This window comes from Chiloscyllium plagiosum, unplaced genomic scaffold (genome assembly GCF_037043375.1).
Source record: "Chiloscyllium plagiosum isolate Xiang-an unplaced genomic scaffold, Cpla_swu_hap1 HiC_scaffold_1, whole genome shotgun sequence".
NCBI classification, from domain to species: Eukaryota; Metazoa; Chordata; class Chondrichthyes; order Orectolobiformes; family Hemiscylliidae; genus Chiloscyllium; species Chiloscyllium plagiosum.
Window position 1 is genome coordinate 179,175,486 of NW_028270139.1, and position 27,031 is coordinate 179,202,516.

General features: G+C 46.5%; 1 protein-coding gene across 1 annotated transcript in view; it reads right to left on the minus strand.

Moving 5' to 3' along the window:
• LOC148152303 (disintegrin and metalloproteinase domain-containing protein 8-like) overlaps window positions 1-27,031 on the minus strand; it is a 187,728-nt gene that overhangs the window by 58,914 nt on the left and 101,783 nt on the right. Inside the window, exons 4-5 of the mRNA XM_087986266.1 lie at window positions 21,286-21,364; window positions 4,487-4,563 (exon numbers count right to left, since the gene is read on the minus strand). Of these exons, the coding sequence (XP_087842392.1) occupies window positions 4,487-4,563; window positions 21,286-21,364 (156 nt within the window). The remainder of the gene's footprint in view (window positions 1-4,486; window positions 4,564-21,285; window positions 21,365-27,031) is intronic.

A 27,031-nucleotide genomic window follows, 5' to 3' on the forward strand; every position in this document is an offset into this window, starting at 1 on the left:
GAAATGATGCATTTTGGAAGGTCAAACTTGAATGCTGAATATAGGATTAAAGACAGGATTCTTGGCAGTGTGGAGGAACAGAGGGATCTGGGTGTGCAAGTACATAGATCCCTCAAAGTTGCCACCCAAATGGGTAGGGTTATTAAGAAAGCACATGGTGTTTTGGCTTTTATTAACGGGGGGATCGAGTTTAAGAGCCGCGAGGTTTTGCGACAGCTCTACAAGTCCCTGGTGAGACCACACTTGGAATATTGTGTCCAGTTCTGGTTGCCCTATTATAGGAAAAATACAAAGGCTTTGGAGAGGGTGCAAAGAAAGTTTACCAGGATGCTGCCTGGACTGGAGGGCTTGTCTTATGTAGTAAGCTTGACTAAGCTCTTACCTTTCTCTCTGGAGAGAGAGAAGGAGGAAGAGAGGAGACCTGATTGATGTGTACAAGGTAATGAGAGGCATGGATAGAGTCAATAGCCAGAGACTTTTCCCCAGGGCGGGATTGACTGGTACAAGATATTAGGAGGAAGGTATAAAGGAGACGTCAGAGGTAGGTTCTTTATGCAGAGAGTTGTGAATGCATGGAATGCGTTACCAGCGGTGGTGGTGGAAGCAGAGTCATTGGGGACATTTAAGTGACTGCTGGACATGCACATGGAGAGCAGTGAGTTTTGGGGTGCATCGATTAGGTTATTTTATATTACATTAGGATTAATCCTTGGCACAACATCGTGGGCCGAAGGGCCTGTTCTGTGCTGTACTTTTCTATGTTCTAGAAATCCCAGACCTCCCCTTATTGTACCGTGCCCCAGCAGGGGGTGGGGGGGAGACATGTTCGGAGAAGTGTAGTGACCCGCTCCAGCAGTCAGGAGTTCTGTACTGACTGACAGGCCCCTACTTTGGGGTCATCACTGGAATATGAATTCCTGGGATCTCTATATTTGGGAGGGTGCAGCAGGAGTCATCAGCGCTAAAAACTGAAATTGTCTTGCATGTGGCCTGACTATCTGAAGCAACAGTACCTCGAAAGCTCTGGAAGCAATTAACATAGAGTTGGCTGAACTCAGACTGTACAGACAGCAGACACGTTACGCGGTGGATTACCAATGAGCATAGTAAGGGGGAGTTTATACAATTATTGGTGACACTTGTATTACCCATGTTACTGATGCCTCTTATCATATTACAGAAGCCATCAAGAATATACAGTTTAGATTAGATTAGATTACATTACAGTGTGGAAACAGGCCCTTCGGCCCAACAAGTCCACACCGACCCGCCGAAGCGAGCCCACCCATACCCCTACATTTACCCCTTACCTAACACTATGGGCAATTTAGCATGGCCAATTCACCTGACCCTGCACATCTTTGGACTGTGGGAGGAAACCGGAGCACCCGGAGGAAACCCACGCAGACACGGGGAGAACGTGCAAACTCCACACAGTCAGTCGCCTGAGGCGGGAATTTAACCCAGGTCTCTAGCGCTGTGAGGCAGCAGTGCTAACCACTGTGCCACCGTGCCATCCACTGTGCCACCGTGCCACCCACCAAGACCAGCGAGACAGTTTGAGACAGGGAGCCACTATTACAGACAGCTGGCTAAACGGGTTGCTAGGTAAATCTTGGGGACCCTATTAGGCACACGGGATGGTTCTCCTCATTGCACTCATGCTGGTATTCCGTGTCGGCCTCGGGGGTTTAAAGCTCTGCTGTGAGGTGCTACTGATGGGAACTGTACCAGCAGCGAGTGCCACCATGGAAGACCCCCCAACAAATGGGCGGCACGGTGGCACAGTGGTTAGCACTGTTGCCTCACAGCACCAGAGACCTGGGTTCAATTCCCGCCTCAGGCGACTGTCTGTGTGGAGTTTGCACATTCTCCCCGTGTCTGCGTGGGTTTCCTCCGGGTGCTCCGGTTTCCTCCCACAGTCCAAAAAAGTGCAGGTCAGGTGAATTGGCCATACTAAATTGCCCGTAGTGTTAGGTAAGGGGTAAATGTATGGGTCTGGGTGGGTTGTGCTTCGGCGGGTCGGTGTGGACTTGTTGGGCCGAAGGGCCTGTTTCCACACTGTAAGTAATCTAATCAGTAATCTAAACTAAATTGGCACTCCATGATACCCCTCAGGAGGAGGAGCTCCTTGAGATGACCTACTACAACATTTAAATTGGGTGGTCTGCGGGAGATCTATGAAGTTGCTTCTTTGACCAAAAAGGGAGAATGAAGTGGGAGGTGGCACAGGGCAGGGTGACACTAGGCACACAGACACACAAGATGGCCGCTGAGACATCAGTTAGCCAACCTGACACATAAGATGGCCACCAGATCACAACATGGAGAGAGAGACAGCAGAGCAGATACAGACATTGCCTTAAGCCACCAGAATGCCAGCACAATGTACTTGATTAGTTGAAGGTGGGTGGGGTAGAGAATACACAAGGGTAACGAACACTGCCCACTGAATGTCTGGGTCCAGCCAACATCTCTTACAAAAATGCTAACAATTTGCTCCAGACTCAGTACAAAAGGCTAATAGCCGGGGCTGCAGTAATCGTCCTTCTCAGGGAGGGCGATTAGTGCGCATTACTACAGCAATGGACTTCCACGCAGACGCTGAAACTCACAATGTCTACACTGAAACTGATAATGACCGCGCTGAAATTAACAAAGTCTGTGCTGGAACTGACAAAGACTGCATCGAAACCATCGTTGATTCTGTAACAATTACCATAACCCCTCCCCCCCCATAATACAGAGACAATAATCTCATTACTGACCTATTGTATCACAAGATGTATTAAAATTTCTCGACGTGTTCCCCAGGTTGAGAGAAGACTAACAGTTTTCAACTGTGCTCTTGGCGTCTTTCTCTCCCCAGAGCTCCGGTATTTCCTTATACAATAAACTCTGTCATTGAACCCCAACTCTGACTCCGAGACTGGTGATTTTCCCCACAACAGTGTACAGTTCTGGTCACCGCATTGTAGGAAGGATGTGGAAGCTTTGGAAAGGGTGCAGAGGAGATTTACCAGGATGTTGCCTGGTATGGAGGGAAGGTCTTACGAGGAAAGGCTGAGGGTCTTGAAGCTGTTTTTGTTAGAGAGACGAAAGGTTGAGAAGTGACTTAAATTGAGACATATAAGATAATCAGAAGGTTAGACAGGGTGGACAGTGAGAGCCTTTTCCCTCAGATGGTGGTGGCTAACATGAGGGGACATAGCTTTAACTTGAGGAGTGATAGATATAGGACAGATGTCAGAGGTAGTCTCTTTACTCAGAGGGTAGTAGGGGTGTGGAACGCCCTGCCTGTAACAGTAGTAGACTCACCAACTTTAAGCTGAAAAATGTGGTGCTGCATCCAAGGAGAAGGAGAATCGATATTTCAGGCACAAGCCCTTCTTCAGGAATGGGCTTATGCCCGAAACGTCGATTCTCCTGTTCCTTGGATGCTGCCTGACCTGCTGCGCTTTTCCAGCACCATATTTTCAGCTCTGATCTCCAGCATCCGCAATCCTCACTTTCTCCACACCAACTTTAAGGGCATTTATATGGTCATTGGATAAGTATATGGATGAGAATGGAATAGTGTGTGTTAAATGGGCTTCAGATTGGTTTCACAAGGCGGTGCAACATCGGGGGCTGAAGGATCTGTACTGCTCTGTAATCTTCTATGTTCTGTGTTTATGCTCTCTTATTCTGGACTCTCCTACTCCAAGGAAAAGACTTTGTCTATTTACCCTATCCATGCCCCTCATGATTTTATAAACCTCTATAAGGTCACCCCTCAGCCTCCGACGCTCCAGGGAAAACAGCCCCGGCCTGTTCAGCCTCTCCCTGTAGCTCAAATCCTCCAACCCTGGCAACATCCTTGTAAATCTTTTCAAGTTACACAACATCTTTCCGATAGGAAGGAGACCAGAATTGTACGCAATATTCCTAACCAATATCTTGTACAGCCGCAACACGACCTCCCAACTCCTGTACTCAATACTCTGACCACTAAGTAATTGCCTTTCATTTAAGATGTAAAGCTAGTTTCTGTAAATTAATTATTCACAAAGTCTGTTTCAGAACCACGGAAGTGTTTACTCGGGTCCTCAATGATTTAATGATACTATGTTGTGGAGACAAAGGTAGAAAGGCTGATTTGGTTCAGATTCTGGATTAGTGGTGCTGGAAGAGCACAGCAGTTCAGGCAGCATCCGAGGAGCAGCAAAATCAACGTTTCGGGCATAAACCCTTCAGCTGTCTCTCTCTCTGTGTCTTGGAAGGGTGTGAAGATTGCTTTTAATTCTCTACTTTACAAGGAAACTTTCTCTCATAAAACAGTTAATATTTACGCAGTCAGCAACACTTCTTTTTCAGTGGAATAAAGCCATTTTATTTCATTTACAAGGTCTCCCCAACTGAACAGGTCACAGATTAAAACCATTGACTATTTTAGCTTACGTTTCATGAACCTGAGTAAAATGCAGAGAAGAATCTGTCAGTTTACCTGAGTCCTGAGCAGGTGCTTGCAGAGACCTGGGATCCAGGATATCTTCTCACAGATCCCTGATAGTAACACTGGTACTGTAAGAAGATGGTCACATCTCAGTATCAATCCCTTCTCATTTCATTGCATCCCAAGAAAACCTCTCAGGAAGTTTTCCATATGTTAAATGCCATTAACATTACAGAACAGATGTAACAAGAACATTGGGTCTCAGAAAGAGGCAACTGGGACTAAACATTAACGGATATTGGAATCCAGAACAAAAAAAAACATCAAGCACCTCATTTTCCGCTTAGGGACCCTGCAGGCTTCCAGACTCAATATCAAGCTCAATAACTTTAGGTCTTAAAATCTCCATGTCCTTACCCAACACCCACACACCAGGACTGGTTAGTAGTCATTAACTCATTAGGCAAAAGTGAGGACTGCAGATGCTGGAAACCAGAGTCTAGATCAGAGTGGTGCTGGAAAAGCACAGCAGGTCAGGCAGCATCCGAGGAGCAGGAGAATCAACGTTTCGGACATGAAGGGTTCTTGCCTGCTGTGCTTTTCCAGCACCACTCTGATCTAGACCATTGTTAACTCATTGTTAGCCACTAACAGTCCCCATTAACAGCTATTCACCCTCCTAGCCAGATCATTATCCATTGCTTTGTTGAACTGCTCTTGTCTCCCTTTGAGCTCTATTGCTACCCAGCGATTACTCTTTAGATCTTCACCCCACCCCATGTGCTGCATATAAACCAATATTTTCCCAGCTACCATCAATTCTGAGGAAGGGTCATTCGACCTGAAATGTTAACTCTGATTTTTCTTTCCAGATGCTGCCAGACCTGCTGAGCTTTTCCAGCAATTTCTGTTTTTGTACCTTGCTGCTCTGTAGGCCTCAGTCTAGGAGGCTGACAGCTTGCTCAATCTCGCACCTTCAACATGTGCAGTGGTTACTCTCACCGATACTGTCATGGTCAGATACATCTCCAGCCGACAGATTGGTGAGGATGAGGTCAGTATGGTTTTCCCTCTGGTTGGTTCCCTCCCCACCTGCCGCAGACCCAGTCTAGAAGCGATGTCCTTTAGGACCCGACCAGCTCGATCAGTAATGCTGCTGCCAAGCCACTCTTGGTGGTTGGACATTGATATCCCCCACCCAGAGTACATTCTGTGCCCTTGCCACCCTCAGTGCTTCCTCTGAGTGTTGTTCAACATGGAGGGGTAATGATTCATCAGCCAAGGGAGGGCAGTACGTGGTAATCAGCAGGGGGTTTCCTTGCTCATGTCTAACCTGAAGCTATGAGACTTCATGGGGTCTGGAGTCAATGTTGAAGACTCCCAGGGCAACTCCCTCCCAATTGTATCCACTATGCTGCCCCTCTGTTGGGTCTGTCCTGCCGGTGGGACAGGGCATGTCCAGGGATGGTGATGGTGGGGTCTGGGACATTGTCTGTGAGGTATGATTTCGTTAATGTGACTATGACAGGATGTTGAAGAATTTGAAACAGCATTAAAGCAATGCAGAGTTTAATATATTGACAGCAAACAAAATTTCAACAGTGTCTTGCAAACTCTCTTGTCAGACAGTCATACAGCACAGAAACAGACTTTACTGTCCAACCAGTCTATGCTGAACAATATCCCAAAATAAAATGGTCCCACCTGCCTGCTCCTGGGCAATAATATTCATGTATTTATCCAAATATCTTTTAAATAGAGTCATAGTCATAGAAATGTACAGCACAGAAACCTGTCCACACCGACCAGATATCCCAACCCAATCTAGTCCCACCTACAGCACCCGGCCCATATCCCTCCAAACCCTTCCTATTCATATCCCCATCCAAATGCCTCTTAAATGTTGCAATTGTACCAGCCTCCACCACATCCTCTGGCAGCTCGTTCCATACACGTACCACCCTCTGCCTGAAAAAGTCTCCTCTTCGGTCTTTGAGTGCGAGCAGCAGCTAAGGTAAGACAGTTTGTTTTAAAATTACTTACCGGTAGCGGGCAGCGATGTTTTTTTTCTCTTCACAGAAAGAGCGGGAGCAGCAGGGGGAAGTGACGAAGACCGGAGGGGCAGCCGGGAAGGTTTTTTTTCCCTTTAAAAGTGCGCAGGAGAAGAACCCGAGGCACTACAGAGGTAGTGTCTCCCACCCGCCCTCCTCCTCTAACCTAAATAATAAGACCCGTTGTGGTAAGTAGGTAAGTGCTGCATTTTGCTTGTTGTATTCCTTAGACCCAGGTTTTTATATAAAAGGTTACTTTCAGAGGGATGGCAGTGAAGGCAGTGCAATGTTCCTCTTGCAACATGTTTGAGGTGAGGGATGCCATTGACGTCCCTGCTGATTACACTTGCAGGAAGTGCACCCATCTCCAGCTCCTCCAAGACCGTGTTAGGGAACTGGAGCTGGAGTTGGATGAACTTAGGATCATTCGGGAGGCAGAGGGGGTCATAGATCGGAGCTTTAGGGAAGTAGTAACTCCAAAGATGGCAGATAGATGGGTTACAGTGAGGGGGACTGGGAGGAAGCAGCCAGTGCAGGGACCCCCTGCGGCCGTTCCCCTCAAGAACAAGTATACTGTTTTGGATACTTGTGGGGGGAACGACTTACCAGGGGTAAGTAACGGGGCTCAGGTCTCTGTCATGGAGCCTGTCCCCGTTCTCAGAAGGGAAGGGTGGAGAAGAGCAGAGCAATAGTAATTGGGGACTCGATAGTTCGGGGCACTGATAGGCGATTTTGTGGGAACGCGAGAGACTCACGTTTGGTATGTTGCCTCCCAGGTGCAAGGGTACGTGATGTCTCTGATCGTGTTTTCCGGGTCCTTAAGGGCCTTAAGGGGGAGGGGGAGCAGCCCAAAGTCGTGATCCACATTGGCACCAACGACATAGGTAGGAGGAGTGCTGAGGATGTTAGGCAGGCTTTCAGGGAGCTAGGTTGGAAGCTCGGAGTTAGAACAAACAGAGTTGTTGTCTCTGGTTTGTTACCTGTGCCACGTGATAGAGAGTCGAGGAATAGGGAGAGAGAACAGTTAAATGCGTGGCTACAGGGATGGTGCAGGAGGGAGGGATTCCGGTTTTTGGATAACTGGGGTTCTTTCTGGGGACGGTGGGACCTCTATAAACAGGATGGTCTACACCTGAACCTGAGGGGCACCAGTATCCTTGGGGGGAGGTTTGCTAGTGCTCTTGGGGGGGGGGGTTTAAACTAACTCTGCAGGGGCATGGGAACCCAGACTGTAGCTTTAGGGTGCAGGACCTGGAGTGTAGGGAGGTTAGGAACATGGCATCAATCTCAAAGGAGGGTGCCTGTAAACAGGAAAGTGGCTTGAAATGTGTATACTTCAATGCAAGAAGTATACGAAATAAGGTAGGTGAACTTGCAGCGTGGGTTGGTACCTGGGACTTCGATGTTGTGGCTATGGAGACATGGGTAGAACAGGGACAGGATTGGCTGTTGCAGGTTCCAGGGTTTAAATGTTTTAGTAGGGTCAGATGTGGGGGAAAAAAGAGGGGGAGGTGTGGCATTGCTTGTCAAAGGTAGTATTACAGTGGTGGAAAGGACGATGGATGAGGACTTGCCATCTGAGGTAGTTTGGGCTGAGGTTAGGAATAGGAAAGGTGAGGTCACCCTGTTAGGAGTTTTTTACAGGCCTCCCAATAGTCCTAGAAATGTAGAAGAAAGGATTGCGAGGATGATTCAAGAGAAGAGTGAAAGTAATAGGGTTGTTGTTATGGGGGACTTTAACTTTCCTGATATTGATTGGGAAAGCTATAGCTCAAGTTCGTTAGATGGGTCAGTGTTTGTCCAATGTGTTCAGGAGGGTTTCCTGACACAATATGTAGATAGGCCAACAAGAGGTGAGGCCATACTGGATTTGGTTCTGGGTAACGAACCAGGCCAGGTGTTAGAATTGGAGGTAGGTGAGCACTTTGGGGACAGTGACCACAATTCGGTGACTTTTACTCGAGTGATGGAGAGGGATAAGTGTGCACTGCAGCGCAAGAGTTATAGCTGGGGGCAGGGAAATTATGATGCGGTGAGGCATGACTAAGGATGTGTGGCTTGGAAAAGTAAGCTTCAAGGCAAGGGCGTAATTGAAATGTGGAGCTTGTTCAAGGAGCAACTATTGAGTGTCCTTGATAAGTATGTACCTGTCAGGCAGGGAGGAAAGGGTCGTGTTAGGGAGCCATGGTTTAATAAGGAATTGGAATCCCTTGTTAAATGGAAGAGGGCGGCCTATGTAAAGATGAGGCGTGAAGGTTGAATTGGGGCGATTGAGAGTTATAAGGTAGCCAGGAAGGACCTGAAGAGAGAGCTAAGAGCAGCAAGGAGGGGACATGAAAGGTCCTTAGTTGGTAGGATTAGGGAAAACCCTAAGGCTTTCTATAGGTATGTCAGGAATAAAATAATGACTAGGGTAGGAATAGGTCCAGTCAAGGATAGTAGTGGGAAGTTGCGTGTGGAGGCTGAAGAGATTGGGGAGACACTGAATGAATACTTTTCGTCAGTATTCACTCAGGAACAGGACATTGTTGTCAATGAGAGTACTGAGTCACAATTAAGTAGAATGGATGGCTTTGAGGTATGTAGGGAAGAGGTGTTAGAAATTCTGGGGAAAGGGTGAAAATAGATAAGTCCCCTGGGCCTGATGGCATTTATCCTAGGATTCTCTGGGAAGCAAGGGAGGAGATTGCAGAGCCATTGGCCTTGATTTTTATGTCCTCGTTGTCTACAGGAGTAGTGCCAGAAGACTGGAGGCTAGCAAATCTGGTTCCCTTGTTCAAGAAGGGGTGTAGGGATAACCCTAGTAACTATAGGCCGGTGAGTCTCACTTCTGTTATGGGCAAAGTCTTAGAGAGAATTGTAAGGGATAGGATTTATGAACATCTGGATAGGAATAATGTGATCAAGGATAGTCAGCATGGTTTTGTGAAGGGCAGGTCGTGCCTCACAAACCTTATTGAATTCTTTGAGAAGGTGACTAAGGAGGTGGACGCGGGGAAAGTGGTAGATGTGGTGTATATGGATTTTAGTAATGCATTTGATAAGGTTCCCCATGGTAGACTACTGCAAAAAATACGGAGGTATGGCATTGAGGGTGAGTTGGAGGTTTGGATTAGGAGTTGGCTGGCTGGAAGAAGACAGAGGGTAGTAGTTGATGGCAAAGGTTCATCTTGGAGTGCCGTCACTAGCGGTGTTCCGCAAGGATCTGTTTTGGGACCCTTGCTGTTTGTCATTTTTATAAATGACCTGGAGGAGGGGCTAGAAGGTTGGGTGAGCAAGTTTGCGGATGATACGAAAGTCGGAGGAGTTGTTGACAGTGAGGAAGGATGTGGCAGGTTACAGCGGGATATAGATAAGTTGCAGAACTGGGCAGAAAGGTGGCAAATGGAGTTCAATGTAGCTAAGTGTGAGGTGATTCACTTTGGTAAGAATAACAAAAAGATGGGGTACTGGGCTAATGGTCGGATACTTGGTAGTGTGGATGAGCAGAGGGATCTTGGTGTCCATGTACACAGATCTCTGAAAGTTGCCACCCAGGTAAATAGTGCGGTGAGGAAGGCATATGGCGTACTGGCTTTTATTGGTAGAGGAATTGAGTTCCGGAGTACTGAGGTCATGTTGCAGTTGTATAAGACTCTGGTGCGGCCGCATCTGGAGTATTGTGTGCAGTTTTGGTCGCCATACTATAGGAAGGATGTGGAGGCACTGGAACGGGTGCAGAGGAGGTTTACCAGGATGTTTCCTGGTATGGAAGGAAGATCGTATGAGGAAAGACTGAGACACTTGGGGTTGTTTTCATTGGAGAAAAGAAGGTTTAGGGGTGACTTGATAGAGGTGTACAAGATGATTAGGGGTTTAGAGAGGGTCAACAGTGAGAATCTTTTTCCACGTATAGAGTCAGCTATTACAAGGGGGCATAGCTTTAAATTAAGGGGGGGTAGGTATAGGACAGATGTTAGGGGTAGGTTCTTTACTCAGCGAGTCGTGAGTTCATGGAATGCCCTGCCAGTAGCAGTGGTGGACTCTCCCTCTTTATGGGCATTTAAACGGGCATTGGATAGGCATATGGAGGATAGTGGGCTAGTATAGGTTAGGTGGGCTTGGATCGGCGCAACATCGAGGGCCAAAGGGCCTGTACTGCGCTGTATTCTTCTATGTTCTATGTCTCTTTTATATCTTTCCCCTCTCACCCTAAACCTATGCCCCTCTAGTTCTGGACTCCCCGACCCCAGGGAAAAGACTTTGTCTATTTACCCTATCCATGCCCCTCATAATTTTGTAAACCTCTATAAGGTCACCCCTCAGCCTCCGACTCTCCAGGGAAAACAGCCCCAACCTGTTCAGCCTGTCCATATAGCTCAAACCCTCCAACCCTGGCAACATCCTTGAACCCTTTCAAGTTTCACAACATCTTTCCGATAGGAAGGAGACCAGAATTGCACGCAATATTCCAACAGTGGCCTAACCAGTGTCCTATACAGCCGCAACATGACCTCCCAACTCCTGTACTCAGTACTCTGACCAACAAAGGAAAGCATACCAAACACCTTCTTCACTATCCTATCTACCTATGACTCCACTTTCAAGGAGCTATGAACCTGCACTCCAAGGTCTCTTTGTTCAGCAACACTCCCTCGGACCTTACCATTAAGTGTATAAGTCCTGCTAAGATTTGCTTTCCCAAAATGCAGCACCTCACATTTATCTGAATTAAACTCCATCTGCCACTTCTCAGCCCATTGGCCCATCTGGTCCAGACCCTGTTGTAACCTGAGGTGACCCTCCTCGCTGTCCACTACCCCTCCAATTTTGGTGTGATGTGAAGTTGTGCCCATATCCACCACTTGCTGAGGAAATTTCTTCAATCTCCAACAATTTTTTTCCCGCTTCATACTTGCTGGAAATCAAGCTCTGCTCTTTCTGCACAGGACCCAGAACAAGAACATTACAGCGCAGTATAGACCCTTCGGCCCTCAGTGTTGCACCGACCTGTGGAACCAATTTGATGTCCATCTAACCCACACTATTCCATTCTTATCCATATGCCTATCCAATGACCATATAAATGCCCTTAAAGTTGGTGAGTCTACTACTGTTACAGGCAGGGCGTTCCATACCCTTACTACTCTCCGAGTAAAGAGACTACCTCTGACATCTGTCCTATATCTATCACCCCTCAATTTAAAGCTATGCTCCCTCGTGCTAGCCATCACCATCTGAGGAAAAAGGCTCTCCCTGTCCACCCTATCTAACCCTCTGATGATCTTATGCGTCTCAATTAAGTCACCGCTCAAACTTCTCTCTAATGAAAACAGCCTCAAATCCCTCAGCCTTTCCTCATAAGACCTTCCCTCCATACCAGGCAACATCCTAGTAAATCTCCTCTGAACCGTTTCCAAAGCTTCCACATCCTTCTTATAATGTAGTGACCAGAACTGTCCACAATACTCTAACTGCGGCTGCATCAGAGTTTTGTACAGCTGCAACATGACCTCATGGCTCTGGAACTCAATCACTCTACCAATAAAAGCTAACACACTGTATGCCTTCTTTACAACCCTATCAACCTGGGTGGCAACTTTCAGGGATCTATGTACATGGGCACCGAGATCTCTCTGCTCATGAACACCACCAAGAATCTTACCATTAGCCCAGTACTCTGTATTCTTGTTACTCCTTACAAAGTGAATCGCCTCACAATTTTCTGCATTAAATTTGCCACCAAGACTTCAGTAAAGTGTTCGACAATGTTCCCCATGGGAGACTGGTTAGCAAGGTTAGATCTCATGGAATACAGGGAGAACTAGCCATTTGGATACAGAACTGGCTCAAAGGTAGAAGGCAGAGGGGGGTGGTGGAGGGTTGTTTTTCAGACTGGAAGCCTGTGACCAGTGGAGTGCCACAAGGATCGGTGCTGGGACCTCTACTTTTTGTCATTTTCATAAATGATTTGGATGTGAGCATAACAGGTACAGTTAGTAAGTTTGCAGATGACACCAAAATCGGAGGTGTAGTGGACAGCGAAGAGGGTTACCTCAGATTACAACAGGATCTGGACCAGATGGACCAATGGGCTGAGAAGTGGCAGATGGAGTTTAATTCAGATAAATGTGAGGTGCTGCATTTTGGGAAAGCAAATCTTAGCAGGATTTATACACTTAATGGTAAGGTCCTAGGGAATGTTGCTGAACAAAGAGACCTTGGAGTGCAGGTTCACAGCTCTTTGAAAGTGGAGTCGCAGGTAGATAGGATAGTGAAGAGGGTGTTTGGTATGCTTTCCTTTATTGGTCAGAGTATTGAGTACAGGAGTTGGGAGGTCATGTTGTGGCTGTACAGGACATTGGTTAGGCCACTGTTGGAATATTGCATGCAATTCTGGTCTCCTTCCTATCGGAAAGATGTTGTGAAACTTGAAAGTGTTCAGAAGAGATTTAGAATAGTTGTTGCCAGGGTTGGAGGGTTTCAGCTACACCGACAGGCTGGGCCTGTTTCCCCTGGAGCGTCAGAGGCTGAGGGGTGACCTTATACAGGTTTACAAAATTATCATGGGCATGGATAGGATAAATAGACAAAGTTTGTGAAGGTTTGTAGCTCAGGTTGAGGTTTAGGGTGTAGGTTTGCTCGCTGAGCTGTAGGTCTGATATCCAGATGTTTCATTACCTGGCTCGGTAACATCATCAGTGGCGACCTCCAAGTGAAGCGAAGCTGTTGTCTCCTGCTTTCTATTTATATCTTTCTCCTGGATGGGGTTCCTGGGGTTTGTGGTGATGTCATTTCCTGTTCGTTTTCTGAGGGGTTGATAGATGGCATCTAGATCTATGTGTTTGTTTACGGCGTTGTGGTTGGAGTGCCAGGCCTCTAGGAATTCTCTGGCCATGTCTTTGCTTAGCCTGTCCCAGGATAGATGTGTTGTCCCAGTCGAAATGGTGGTTTTTTTTCCTCCTTGTGTAGAGCTATGAGGGAGAGAGGGTCGTGTCTTTTTGTGGCTAGCGGTGATCGTGTATCCTGGTGGCTAGCTTTCTTCCTGTTTGTCCTACGTAGTGTTTGTGGCAGTCCTTGCATGGAATTTTATAGATGACGTTGGTTTTGTCCATGGGTTGTACTGGGTCTTTTAAGTTTGTTAGTTTTTGTTTGAGAGTGTTGGTGGGTTTGTGTGCTACTAGGATTCCGAGGGGTCTTGGTAGTCTGGCTGTCAGTTCTTTGATGTATGGTAAGGTGGTTAGGGTTTCTGGCTGTGTTTGGTCTGCTTGTCGTGGTTTGTTCTTGAGGAATCTGCGCACTGTATGTTTTGAGTATCCGTTCTTCTTGAATACATTGTATAGGTGGTTCTCCTCTGTTTTCCAATGTTCGCCTGTGCTGCAGTGTGTGGTGGCTCGTTGGAATAGTGTTCTGGTACAGCTTCGTTTGTGTGTGTTGGGATGGTTGCTGGTGTCGTAGACAAAGTCTCTTCCCTGGGGTGGGGGAGTCCAGAACTAGAGGGCGTAGGTTTAGGGTGAGAGGGGAAAGATTTAAAAAGGGACCTAAGGGGCAACTTTTTCATGCAGAGGGTGGTACGTGTATGGAATGTCAGAGGATGTGGTGGAGGCTGGTACAATTGCAACATTTAAGAGGCATTTGGATGGGTATATGAATAGGAAGGGTTTGGAGGGATATGGGCCGGGTACTGGCTGGTGGACTAGATTGGGTTGGGATATCTGGTCAGCATTGACGGGTTGGACCGAAGGGTCTGTTTCCATGCTGTACATCTCTATGACTCTATGACTCTCAGCCCAGCTCTGCAGCTCATCTCTGCCCCTCTGTAATTTGTGCAATAGCCTACCATGGGGACCCTTATCGAATACCTCACTGAAATCCATATGCACTACATCAACCGCTACACCCTCATCCACCTGTTTGGTCGAAGAACTCAATAAAGTTTGAGAGGCACGACCTACTCTTTACAAAACCATGTTGACTATCCCTCATCAACTTATTTCTCTCTCTCAATGATTATAAATCCTATCTCTTATAACCTTTTCCAATACTTTACCCACAACTGAAGTAAGGCTCACTGGTCTATAGTTACCAGGGTTGTCTCTACTCCCCTTCTTGAACAAGTAACTGCATTTGCTGTTCTCCAGTTTTCTGGCACTACTCCTGTAGACAGACAATGACGACATAAAGATCAAAGTCAAAAGCTCTGCAATCTCCTCCCTGGCTTCCCAGAGAACCCTGGGATAAATCCCATCCGGCCCAGGGGACTTAGTATATTCATACTTTCCAGAATTGCTAACACTTCCTCCTTATGAACCTCAATCCCATCTAATCTCGTAGCCTGTATCTCCGTATTCTCCTTGACAACACTGTTTTTTCCAGTGTGAGTACTGCTGAAAAATATTCATCTAGCGCTTCCCATATCTCCTCAGACTCCACACACAGTTTCCCACTACTGACGGTGATTGGTTAGAACATAGAACATAGAAAATTAAAGCACAGAACAGGCCCTTCGGCAAACGATATTGTGTTGAGGATTATTCCTAATCTAAAATAAAATAACCTAACTTACGCACCCCTCAATTCAGTGCTATCCATGTGCATGTCCAGCAGTTACTTAAATGTCCCCAATGACTCTGCTTCCACCACATTCCATACATTCACAACTCTCTGCGTGAAGAACCTATCACGAACGTCTCCTCTATACCTTCCTCCTAATATCTCCAAACTATGATCCCTCATGCCAGTCAATCCTGCCCTGGGGAAAAGTCTCTGGCTATTGACTCTATCCATTCCTCTCATTATCTTGTATACCTCGATCAGATCTCCTCTCTTCCTCTTTCTCTCCAGAGAGAAAACTCTGAACTTATTAAACCTTTCTTCACAAGGCAAGCCCTCCAGTCCAGGCAGCATTCTGGTAAACCTTCTTTGCACCCTCTCCAAAGCCTCTGTATCTTTCCTATAGTAGGGCGACCAGAACTGGACACAATATTCCAAGTGTGGTCTCACCAGGGACTTGTAGAGCTGTCGCAAAACCTCGCGGCTCTTAAACTGAATCCCTCTGTTAATGAAAGCCAAAACACCATATACTTTCTTAATAACCCTATCCACTTGGGGGATAGCTTTCAGGGATCTATGTACTTGCACACCCAGATCCCTTTGTTCCTCCACACTGCCAAGTATCCTATCTTTAATCCGATATTCAGCATTCAGGTTCAACCTTCCAAAATGCATCACTTCGCATTTATCCAGGTTGAACTCCATCTGCCATTTCTCGGCCCAGCTCTGCATCCTGTCTATGTCACACTGCAGCCTGCAGTAGCCTTCTATACTATTGACAACACCTCCAACCTTTGTGTCATCTGCAAATTTACTAACCCACCCCTCAACCTCCTCATCCAAGTCATTTATAAAAACTACAAAGAGCAGAGGCCCAAGAACCAAGCCCTGCGGGACCCCACTCAACACTGACCTCCAGACAGAATACTTTCCATCTACAACCACTCTCTGCCTTCTGTCAGCCAGCCAATTCTGAATCCTGATAGCCAAATCTCCCTGTATCCCATACTTCCTGAACTCCTGTCTGATAGCGTCATAATTTCCTTTTCCCCAATTAAATATCTTCCCTCAGTAACTGCTCCTTTCACTCTCCAAGGCTATGGTAAATGTGAGGCAGTTGTGGTCACTGTCACCAAAGTGCTCTCCCACCGTGAGATCTGACACCTGTCCTGGCTCGTTGCCAAGCACCAAATCCAAAGTGGCCTCTCCCCTCCTTATCGGTCTGTCTTCGTACTGAGTAAGGAAACCTTCCTGAACACACCTGACAAAAACAGCTCCATCCAAACTATCTGCACTTAGGAGTCATGATTTGGAGATGCTGGTGTTGGACTGGGGTGTACAAAGTTAAAAATCATACACAACACCAGGCTATAGTCCAACAGGTTTAATTTGAAGCACTAGCTTTCGGAGCGCTGCTCCTTCATCAGGTGATAGTGGAGGGCACAATTGTAAGGCACAGAATTTATAGCAAAAGTTTACAGTGTGATGTAACTGGAATTATACATTGAAAAACACCTTAACTGTTTGTTGAGCCTTCAATGAAAGCTAGTGCTTCCAATTAAACCTGTTGGACTATAACTGGGTGTTGGCTGATTTTTAACTTTGCACTAAGGAGGTTCCAGTCGATATTGGGAAAGTTGAAGTCACCCATAACAACAATCCTGCTACATCTACATTTTTCCAGAATCTGCCCGCCTATGAGATCTTCAATCTCTCTACTGCTATTAGGGGGTCTGTAGTAAACCCCCATTGCGGTGGCTGTTCCCAACTTCCACCCATAGTGACTCAGTAGACAAACCTTCCTCAACAACCTTCGTTTCTGTAGCTGTGATGCATTCTCTGACTGGAAATACTACACCCCCTCCTCTTTTTCCACCCTCCCTGTTCTTTTTAAACGTTCTAAACCCTGGAACATCAAGCAACCATTCCTGCCCCAGTGAAACCCACGTCTCCGTTATGGCCACAACATCGTAGTCCCACGTACTGATCCATGCTCTGAGTTCGTCACTCTTATTTCTGACACTCCTTGCATTAAAGCATACACACTTTAACTGATCCCTTTGTTTTATCACTTGAGAAACCTTCCTGATAGATTCAATATATCCTGTCACTATCCCGTCTGCAACTGACCCACTCTCAGACATGTGGCTTTGATTCCCACCCCCCCTGCCAAACTAGTTTAAAACCCTCCCGAACCACACGAGCACATCTCCCACCCAGGACATTTGTGCCCCTCCAGTTCAGGGGCAACCCATCCTTCACATACAGATCCCACCTTCCCCAGAAGGTATCCAATGGTCTAAGTATCTGAAGCCCTCCCTCCTGCACCAGCCTCGCAGCCACGTGTTAAGCTGCATTCGCTGACTGACTGTTCCTCATCTCACTATCTCGTGGCACCGATAGCAAACCTGAGATCACTACTCTACTCATCCTGCTCTTCAGCTTCCAACCTAACCCTCTGTAGTCACTTTTCAGATCCTCAATCTCTTTCCTGGCTAGATGGCTCTAATCTTTCTCTAGTCATTCCTTTATCCCTGATATACCTACAGAAAGCTTTAGCGTTTTCCATGATCCTATCCGCCAACGACATCTCATGTTCCCTCCTGGCTCTTCTTAGCTCTCTCTTTAGGTCTTTTCTGTCGAACTTGTAACTCTCAAGAGCTCTAACTGAGCATTTATGTCTCATCCTAACATAAGCCTCCTTCTTCCTCTTGACAAGAGATTCAACTTCGAGTCAAAGAGTCATAGAGATGTACAGCATGGAAACAGACCCTCCCATCCACCCCGTCCACCCATCCATGCTGACCAGATATCCTAATCTAACCTAGTCCCAATTACCAGCATCCAGTCCATATCCCTCCAAACCCTTCCTATTCATGGATGTAGGTTTGCTCGCTGAGCTGGAAGGCTCATTTTCAGACGTTTCATCACCATAGTGGATTGCACCTTCAGTGAGGCTCCAGACGAAGCACTGCTGGTGTTTTCTGCTTTCTATTTCTATGTGTAGGTTTGCTTGGGTTTGGCGATGTCATTTCCTGTGGTGACATCATTTCCTATGGTGATGTCATTTCCTGTTCTTTTACTCAGGGGGTGGTAACATAGAACATAGAACATTACAGCGCAGTACAGGCCCTTCGGCCCTCGATGTTGCGCCGCCCTGTCATACCAATCTGAAGCCCATCTAACCTACACTATTCCATATACGTCCATATGCTTGTCCAATGACGACTTAAATGTACTTCAAGTTGGCGAATCTACTACCGTTGCAGGCAAAGCATTCCACACCCTTACTACTCTCTGAGTAAAGAAACTACCTCTGACATCTGTCCTATATCTATCTCCCCTCACTTTAAAGCTATGCTCCCTCATGCTCACTGTCCCCATACTTGTAAAAAGGTTCTCCCTGTCCACCCTATCTAACCCTCTGATTATCTTATATGTCTCTATTAAGTCACCTCTCAACCTTCTTCTCTCTAACGAGAACAGCCTCAAGTCCCTCAGCCTTTCCTCGTAAGACCTCCCCTCCATATCAGGCAACATCCTAGTAAATCTCCTCTGCACCCTTTCCAAAGCTTCCACATCCTTCTTATAATGCGGTGACCAGAACTGTCCACAATACTCCAAGTGCAGCCACACCAGAGCTTTGTACAGCTGCAGCATAACCTCATGGTTCCGGAACTCAATCCCTCTATTAATAAAAGCTAAAACACTGTATGCCTTCTTAACAACCCTGTCAATCTGGGTGGTAACTTTCAAGGATCTGTGTACCTGGACACCGAGATCTCTCTGCTCATCTACACTACCAAGGATCTTACCATTAGCCCAGTACTTCGCATTCAGGTTACTCCGACCAAAGTGAATCACCTCACACTTGTCCCCATTAAACTCCATTTGCCACCTCTCAGCCCATCTCTGCAGCTTATCTATATCTCTCTCTCTGTAACCTACAACATCCTTCGTCACTGTCCACAACTCCACCGACCTTAGTGTCGTCTGCAGATTTACTAACCCACCCTTCTATGCCCTCATCCAGGTCGTTTATAAAAATGACGAACAGCAGTGGACCCAACACTGACCCTTGCGGTACACCACTGGTAACTGGACTCCAGGATGAACATTTCCCATCAACCACCACCCTCTGTCTTCTTTCAGCAAGCCAATTACTGATCCAAACTGATATATCTCCCACAATCCCATTCCTCCGCATTTTGTAAAATAGCAAACTAAGGGGAACCTTATCAAACACCTTGCTGAAATCTATATACACCACATCAACCAGTTTACTCTCATCTACCTGTTTGGTCACTTTGTCAAAAAACTCAATGAGATTCGTTCGGCACGACCTACCCTTCACAAAGCCGTGCTGACCTATCCCTGATCAGATTATTCTTTTCCAGATAATTATAAACCCTATCTCTTATAACCTTTTCCAACACTTTACCAACAACTGAAGTGAGACTCACTGGTCTTTAATTACCAGGGTTGTCTCTACTCCCCTTCTTGAACAGGGGAACCACATTTGCTATCCTCAGTCCTCAGGCACTATTCCTGTGGACAATGACGATTTAAAGATCAATGCCAAAGGCTCGGCAATCCCCTCCCTGGCTTCCCAGAGGATCCTCGGATCAATCCCATCCGGCCCAGGGGACTTGTCTATTTTCACACTCTGCAGTATTTCTAATAATTCTTCCTTGTGAACCTCAATCTCTTCTCATCTAGATGCAAGTATCTCTGTATCTTCCTCGCCAACATTTTCATTTTCTATAGTGAACACTGTCGAAAAATATTTATTTAGTGCTTCCCCTATCTCCTCTGACTCCACACACAACTTCCCGCTATTATCCTTGATTGGCCCTAATTTAACTCTCATCATTCTTTTATTCCTGACATACCTATGGAAAGCCTTAGGGTTTACCCTGATCCTATCCACCAACAACTTCTCATGTCTCCTCCTGGCTCTTCTGAGCTCTCTCTTTAGGTCTTTCCTGACTTCCTTGTAACCCTCAAGCACCCTAACTGAGGTTTCACATTTTGTCCTAACATAAGCCTTCTGCTTCTTCTTGACCAGGGATTCCACTTCCTTAGTAAACCATGGCTCACGCGTTCTATATCTTCCTGCCTGCCTGATACGTACCGGTTTCCCATTTCCAAGTCAATGTATTTGTTGATAGAGTTCCGGTTGAAATGCCATGCTCCTAGGAATTTTTGTGCGTGTCTCAGGCTTGTCCTAGGATGGATGTGTTGTCCCAGTCGAAGTGGTGTCCTTCCTCATCCATATGTAAGGATACTAGTGAGAGAGGGTCATGTCATTTTGTGGTTATCTATCCTGGAACTCTATCAACAAATACATTGACTTGGATCTCGTTTACCACCCAGCAGAAGTTTATTCTTGGTTTTCACTGAATTGCAAATTCCACTATCCATGATGGCCAAATTTGAACTCATGTCCCTGGAACAATACCAGAATCTCAACATTAATAGTCTAACAATAACATGGTTAGGCCGTCACCTTCCTGTAAGTACCAATGGGTAGAAAGCTTTTTAAATCAATAACTACCCACCCTTCCACAGATTAATCCGTTACATGTTGAGGACTCCAGGACTCCAGGACTCAACTTGATGGAGTTTAGAAGGATCAGAGGGGAGGAATCTGATTAAATCTTACAGAATACTGAGCAGCCTGGTCACAGAGGACATTGGGAAGGGGCTTCCTTTGGCAGGAGAGATGAGGAGCTGAGGGAACAGCCTTAGAGTAAAGGGAAGACCCTCTAAACCAGAGATATGGAGAAATGTCTTTAGCCAGAGAGTGATAAACCTGTGGAATTCATTGTCACAGAAGGCTGTGGAGCCCAGGTCGTTGAGTATATTGAAAACAGAAATAGACAAGTTCTTGATTACCAAGGGAATCGTGGGTTACTGGGAGAAAGCAGGAAAATGAGGTTGATAAAACCCATCAGCCATGATTGAATAGCAGAGCAGATTCGATGGGCCGAATAGTCTAATTTCTGTTTCTCTGTCTTATGGTCTTATGCTGGCCAAATCCCTCTTGTAGACGTCCCCTTGCTCCAGCCCATACACTGTTTGAACCAGCAGCTGTATAAACAGCACTTACAATGACAGTCAGGTCACTTACTTTTCAAAAGTACAGGAATTCTTTCCACATTCATTGGTTTTCCATTTCAGTTCGCAGTCAAAAATACAGGAAAATAAAAAGGCACACTCTTTAGACCACATTCAATCAAATTCCACCTACAAGAGATTGCTTACCAGATCAGTGCCTTTCTCTGTCACCACAGTGTCATTTGATAGATGGTATGATATCTGGAAGTCTTTGGTTGTGAGATATCTGTGGAGAAAAGAGCCTGATTGAACAGAGTTCCTCAGTACTGGTCTGTCCATAAAAGATATACTGAGGCTGAGATGCTGACCATTAAACTGTCACAAAGGCCAAAAGACAAATGTAGCAAAGGATGCCCTTCCCTTAAGGATATGAACGAACCAGATAGTTTTACAATGATTAATGATAGTTTCATGCTACCATTAGTAAATTGCATTAAGGTCGACAAGTCCCCAGGGCCAGATGGGATCTATCCAAGTTATTTGTGAGAAATAGCTGGGGCGTGACCAGATATCTTCAGAACCCCTTTGCCCACAGATGAGGTCCCAGAGGATGAGAGATTAGCCAATGTTGTTCTCTTGTTTAAGAAAGGAAGCAGGGATATAGGCCGGTGAGTGTAACATCTGTGGTGGGGAAGCTCTGAGAAAAGGGACGGAGGGATAAGAAGATGGACGAAGTCAGTGACAGGCAGCATGGGAAAGGTCATGTCTCACCAACTTGTTTAAATTTTTTGAAGAGGTGACAAAGATAATTGATGAGGAAAACTAAAATCACATGGCACTCATGTTAGGCTGGCTAGATGTATACAAAACTGGCTTGGTCACAGAAGACAGAGGGTCGAGGTGGAAGGGGGTCATCGAGGTCATGGAGTCCTACAGCACAGAGACAGGCCCTTTGGCCCAAACTGCTCCATGCCGACCAAAGTGTCCATCCACGCTAACCCCATTTCCCTGGACTTGGCCCATATCCTTCGAAGGAGGAAGTGAGGACTGCAGATGCTGGAGATCAGAGTCGAGAGTGTGGTGCTGGAAGAGCACAGCAGGTCAGGCAGCATCCGAAAGGCAGGAGAATCGACGTTTCAGGCAAAAGCCCTTCATCAGGAATGAGGTTGGTGGGCCGAGGGGTCTGAGAGATAAATGAGAGGGGGTGGGGTTGGGGTAAAGGTAGCTGGGAAAGCGATAGGTGGATGGAGGTAAGGGAGAAGGTGATAGGACGGAGAGGAGGGTGGAGCACAGAAATGGGAAAGGTGATGGATAGGTCAGGAGCCGGTGCCAAGCTGGAGGCTTGGGACTGGAATAATGTGGGGAAGAGGAAATGAGGAAACTGGGGTCATCCACATTGATCCCGTGTGGTTGCAGGGTCCCAAGGCGGAATATGAGGCGTTCTTTCTCCAGGCATCAGGTGGTAAAGGTTTTGCGATGGAGGAGACCTCTCCATCAGGGAGACAGGACGCCTTCTTGCAGATCGTTTCAGAGAACATCTCTGGGACACCCACACCGACCAACCCAAATGCCCCGTGGCTTAACACCTCAACTCCCCCTCCCATTCCACCAAGGACATGCAGGTCCTGGGCCTCCTCCATCGCCAACCCCTACCACTCGATGCCTGGAGGAATAACACCTTTTATTCCACCTTGGGACTCTGCAACCACACAGAATCTATGTGGATTTCATCAGATTTCACCTAATTTCCCTTCCCCCTACATTATCCTAGTCCCAAGCCTCCAACTCAGCACCACCCTCCTGAACGGACCATCACCTTCCCCATCTATCCGCTCCACCCTCCTCTCTGACCTATCACTTTCTCCCCCACCTTCACCTACCTATCAGCGACCTTCCTCCTAATCGCACCTTCCCTCCCATTCATCTCTCAGCCCCTCAGCCCACAAGCCTCAGTCCTGATAAAGGGTTTGTGCCCGAAATGTTGATTCTCCTGTTCCTTGGATGCTGCCTGACCTGCTGTGCTTTTCCAGCACCACACTCCCATATCCTTCTAACCCTTTCCTATCCATATATTTGTCCAGATGCCTTTTAAATGTTGTTAATGTACCCGCCTCAACCACTTCCTCTGGCAGCTCATTCCATGTGTGTACCACCCTCTGTGTAAAAACGTTGCCCCCCAGGTTCCCTCTTACCTTAAACTGATGCCCTCTAGTCCTCAATTCCCCAACCCTGGGAAAAAGACCATAAGACATAGGAGTGGAAGTAAGGCCATTCAGCCCATCGGGTCCACTCCGTTATTCAATCATGGCTGATGGGTATTTCAACACTATTTACCCGCACACTCCCGGTATCCCTTAATTCCTTGTGAGATTAAGAATTTACCACTCTCTGCCTTGAAGACATTTAACTCCCGGCCTCCACTGCGCTCCATGGCAACGAATTCCACAGGCCCACCACTCTCTGGCTGAAGAAATGTCTCCTCATTTCGAATCTAAATTGACCCCTCTAATTCTAAGGCTGTGCACACGGGTCCTAGCATCTCCGCCTGACGGAAACAAATTCCTAGTGTCCACTCTTTTGATTAGATTAGATTACAGTGTAGAAACAGGCCCTTCGGCCCAACAAGTCCACACCGACCCGCCGAAGCGCAACCCACCCATACCCCTACATTTACCTCTTACCTAACACTACGGGCAATTTAGCATGGCCAATTCACCTGACCCTGCACATCTTTGGACTGTGGGAGGAAACCGGAGCACCTGGAGGAAACCCACGCAGACACGGGGAGAACGTGCAAACTCCACACAGTCAGTCGCCTGATTCGGGAATTGAACACGGGTCTCTGGCGCTGTGAAGCAGCAGTGCTAACCACTGTGCCACCGTGCCGCCCAAGCCTTTCTAAGCCATGCATTATCTTGTACGTTTCTGTTAGATCTCCCCTTAACCTTCTAAACTCTAATGAATACAATCCCAGGATCCTCAGCCATTCCTCATATGTTAGGCCCACCATTCCAGGGATCATCCGTGTGAATCTCCGCTGGACATGCTCCAGTGCCAGTATATCATTCCTGAGGTGTGGGGCCCAAAACTGGACACAGTATTCTAAATGGGGCCTAACCAGAGCTTTATAAAGTCTCAGTAGCACATCACTGCTTTTACATTCCAACCCTCTTGAGATAAATGACATTGCATTTGTTTCTTAACCACAAACTCAACCTGCAAGTCAAACCTTTCGAGAATCCTGGACTAGCACTCCCAGATCCCTTTGTACTTTGGCTTTATGAATTTTCTCACCGTTTATAAAATACTGCATGCCTGTGTTCTTTTTTCCAAAGGGCAAGACCTCGCATTTGCTCACATTGCATTTTATCAGCCATTTCCTGGAACATTCTCCTAAACTGTTTAAATCTTTCAGCAGCCTCCCCACCTCCTCAGAATGACCTGCCTGCCCGCCTAACATCATATCATCACCGAACTTCACCGGACTGCCCCCAGTACCTTCACAAACAGCTGTGACCTCAACACTGAACCCTGCGGGTCACCACTTGTCACCAACTGCCATTCCGAGAAAGAACCTTTTATCCCAACTCTCTGCCTTCTGTCGGACAGCCAATCCTCAATCCATGCCAGTAGCTCACCTCGAACACCATGGGCCCTCACCTTACTCAGCAGCCTCCCGTGACGCACCTTATCAAAGGGCCTTTTGGAAGTCTCGGTAGATAACATCCACTGGGTTTCCCTGGTCTAACCTACTTGTTACGTCTTCAAAGAATTCTAACAGGTTTGTCAGGCACGACCTCTCCTTACTAAATACATGCTGACTTGTTCTAATCCGACCCTGCACTTCCAAGAATTTAGAAATCTCATCCTTAACGATGGAGTCTAGAATTTTACCAACAACCGAGGTTAGATGAATTGGCCTATAATTTTCTTTTGTCTTGATCCTTTCTTGAACAAGGGGGTTACAACAGCGATTTTCCAATCATCTGGGACTTTCCCTGACTCCAGTGATTTTTGAAAGATTACAACCAACGCCTCCGCTATTTCTTCAGCCACCTCCCTCAGAACTCTAGGATGTAGCCCATCGAGGCAGGAGATTTATCAATGTTATGACCTTTTAGCTTTTCTAGTACTTTCTCTTTTGTAATGGCAACCATAGTCAACTCAGCCCCCTGACTCCCTTTAATTGTTGGGATATTAAACATGCCTTCCACTGTGAAGACTGACACAAAGTATTTATTAAATTCTTCAGCTATTTCCTTATCTCCCAACACGATCCGTTCAGCATCAATTTGAAGTGGTCCAATCTCTACTTTTGCCTCTCATTTGTTTCTTGTGTATTGAAAGAAACTTTTACTATCATTTCTAATATTACTGGCGAGCTTGCCTTCATATTTGATCCTCTCTTTCCTTATTTCTCTCTTTGTTATCCTGTTTTTGTAGTCTTCCCAATCTTCTGATTTCCCAGTGCTCTTGGCCACTTTATAGGCTCTGTCTTTTTCTATGATACATTTCCTGACTTCCTTTGTTAGCCCATGGCTGTCTAACCCCTCCCCGAGTAATCTTTCTTTTCTTTGGGATGAATCTTCTCAATTACATCCAGAAACTCCTGCCATTGTTGCTCTACTGTCTTCCCCACTAGGCTCTGCTTGCAGTCAATTTTCATCAGTTCCTCTCTCATGCCCCTGTCATTACCTTTATTTAACTATAACACTATTACATCCGATTTTGCCTTCTCTCTTTCAAACTGCAGACTGAACTCTACCGTATTATGATCACTGCCTTCTAAGTGTTCCCTTACTCTCAGATCTCTTATAAAGTCTGGCTCATTACATCGCACTGAGTCCAGAATAGGGCTCCATCACAAGCTGTTCCAAAAAGCCAGCCTGTAAGTATTCCATGAATTCCCTTCCTTTGGATCCACCGGCAGCATTATTCACCCAGTCCCTTTGTATATAGAAGACCCCATGATCACCGTGACCTTGCCTTTCTGATGTGCCTCTGATATACATCTTGTGCCCCTGGTCCTGAGCACTGTTAGGAGCTCTGCACATAACTCCCACTATGGTTTTTTTGCCTTTATGGTTCTTCAACTCCACCCACACAGACTCCACATCATCCGACGCTATATCATTCAGTGCCATAGATTTAAATACATTCTTAATTAACAAGGCCACCCCGCCCTCCCCACCCACTTCTCTGTCTTTTCATTAACTTATAAATCCTTGGATGTTTAACTGCTGGTCCTGAACGCCCTGCAAGCACGTCTCTGTGATGCCTCCACATCATAATCAGTCACGATGATTTGTGCCGTTAATACATCTGCTTTGTTAGGAATACTATGAGCATTCAAGTAAATCACCTTAATGCTAATTTTTTTATCCTCATGATCTCCAAAATCTCTACTGTTATGTCCTGAGTATCCTCTTAATGTTCCAGGATGCAAATGCTACGGGAAGGATAGAAAGGGAGGCAAGAGAGGAGGGGGAGTGGCATTTTTGATAAGGGATAGCATTACAGCTGTACTGAGGGAGGATATTCCCGGAAATACATCCAGGGAAGTTATTTGGGTGAAACTGAGAAATAAGAAAGAGATTCTCACCTTATTGGGATTGTATTATAGACCCCCAATAGTCAGAGGGAAATTGAGAAACAAACTTTTTCACGTGGACGGCACGGTGGTTAGCACTGCTGCTTCACAGCGCCAGAGACCCGGGTTCAATTCCCGCCTCAGGCGACTGACTGTGTGGAGTTTGCACATTCTCCCCATGTCTGCGTGGGTTTCCTCCGGGTGCTCCGGTTTCCTCCCACAGTCCAAAGATGTGCAGGTCAGGTGAATTGGCCATGCTAAATTGCCCGTAGTGTTAGGTAAGGGGTAAATGTAGGGGTATGGGTCAGTTGCGCTTCGGCGGGGCGGTGTGGACTTGTTGGGCCGAAGGGCCTGTTTCTACAC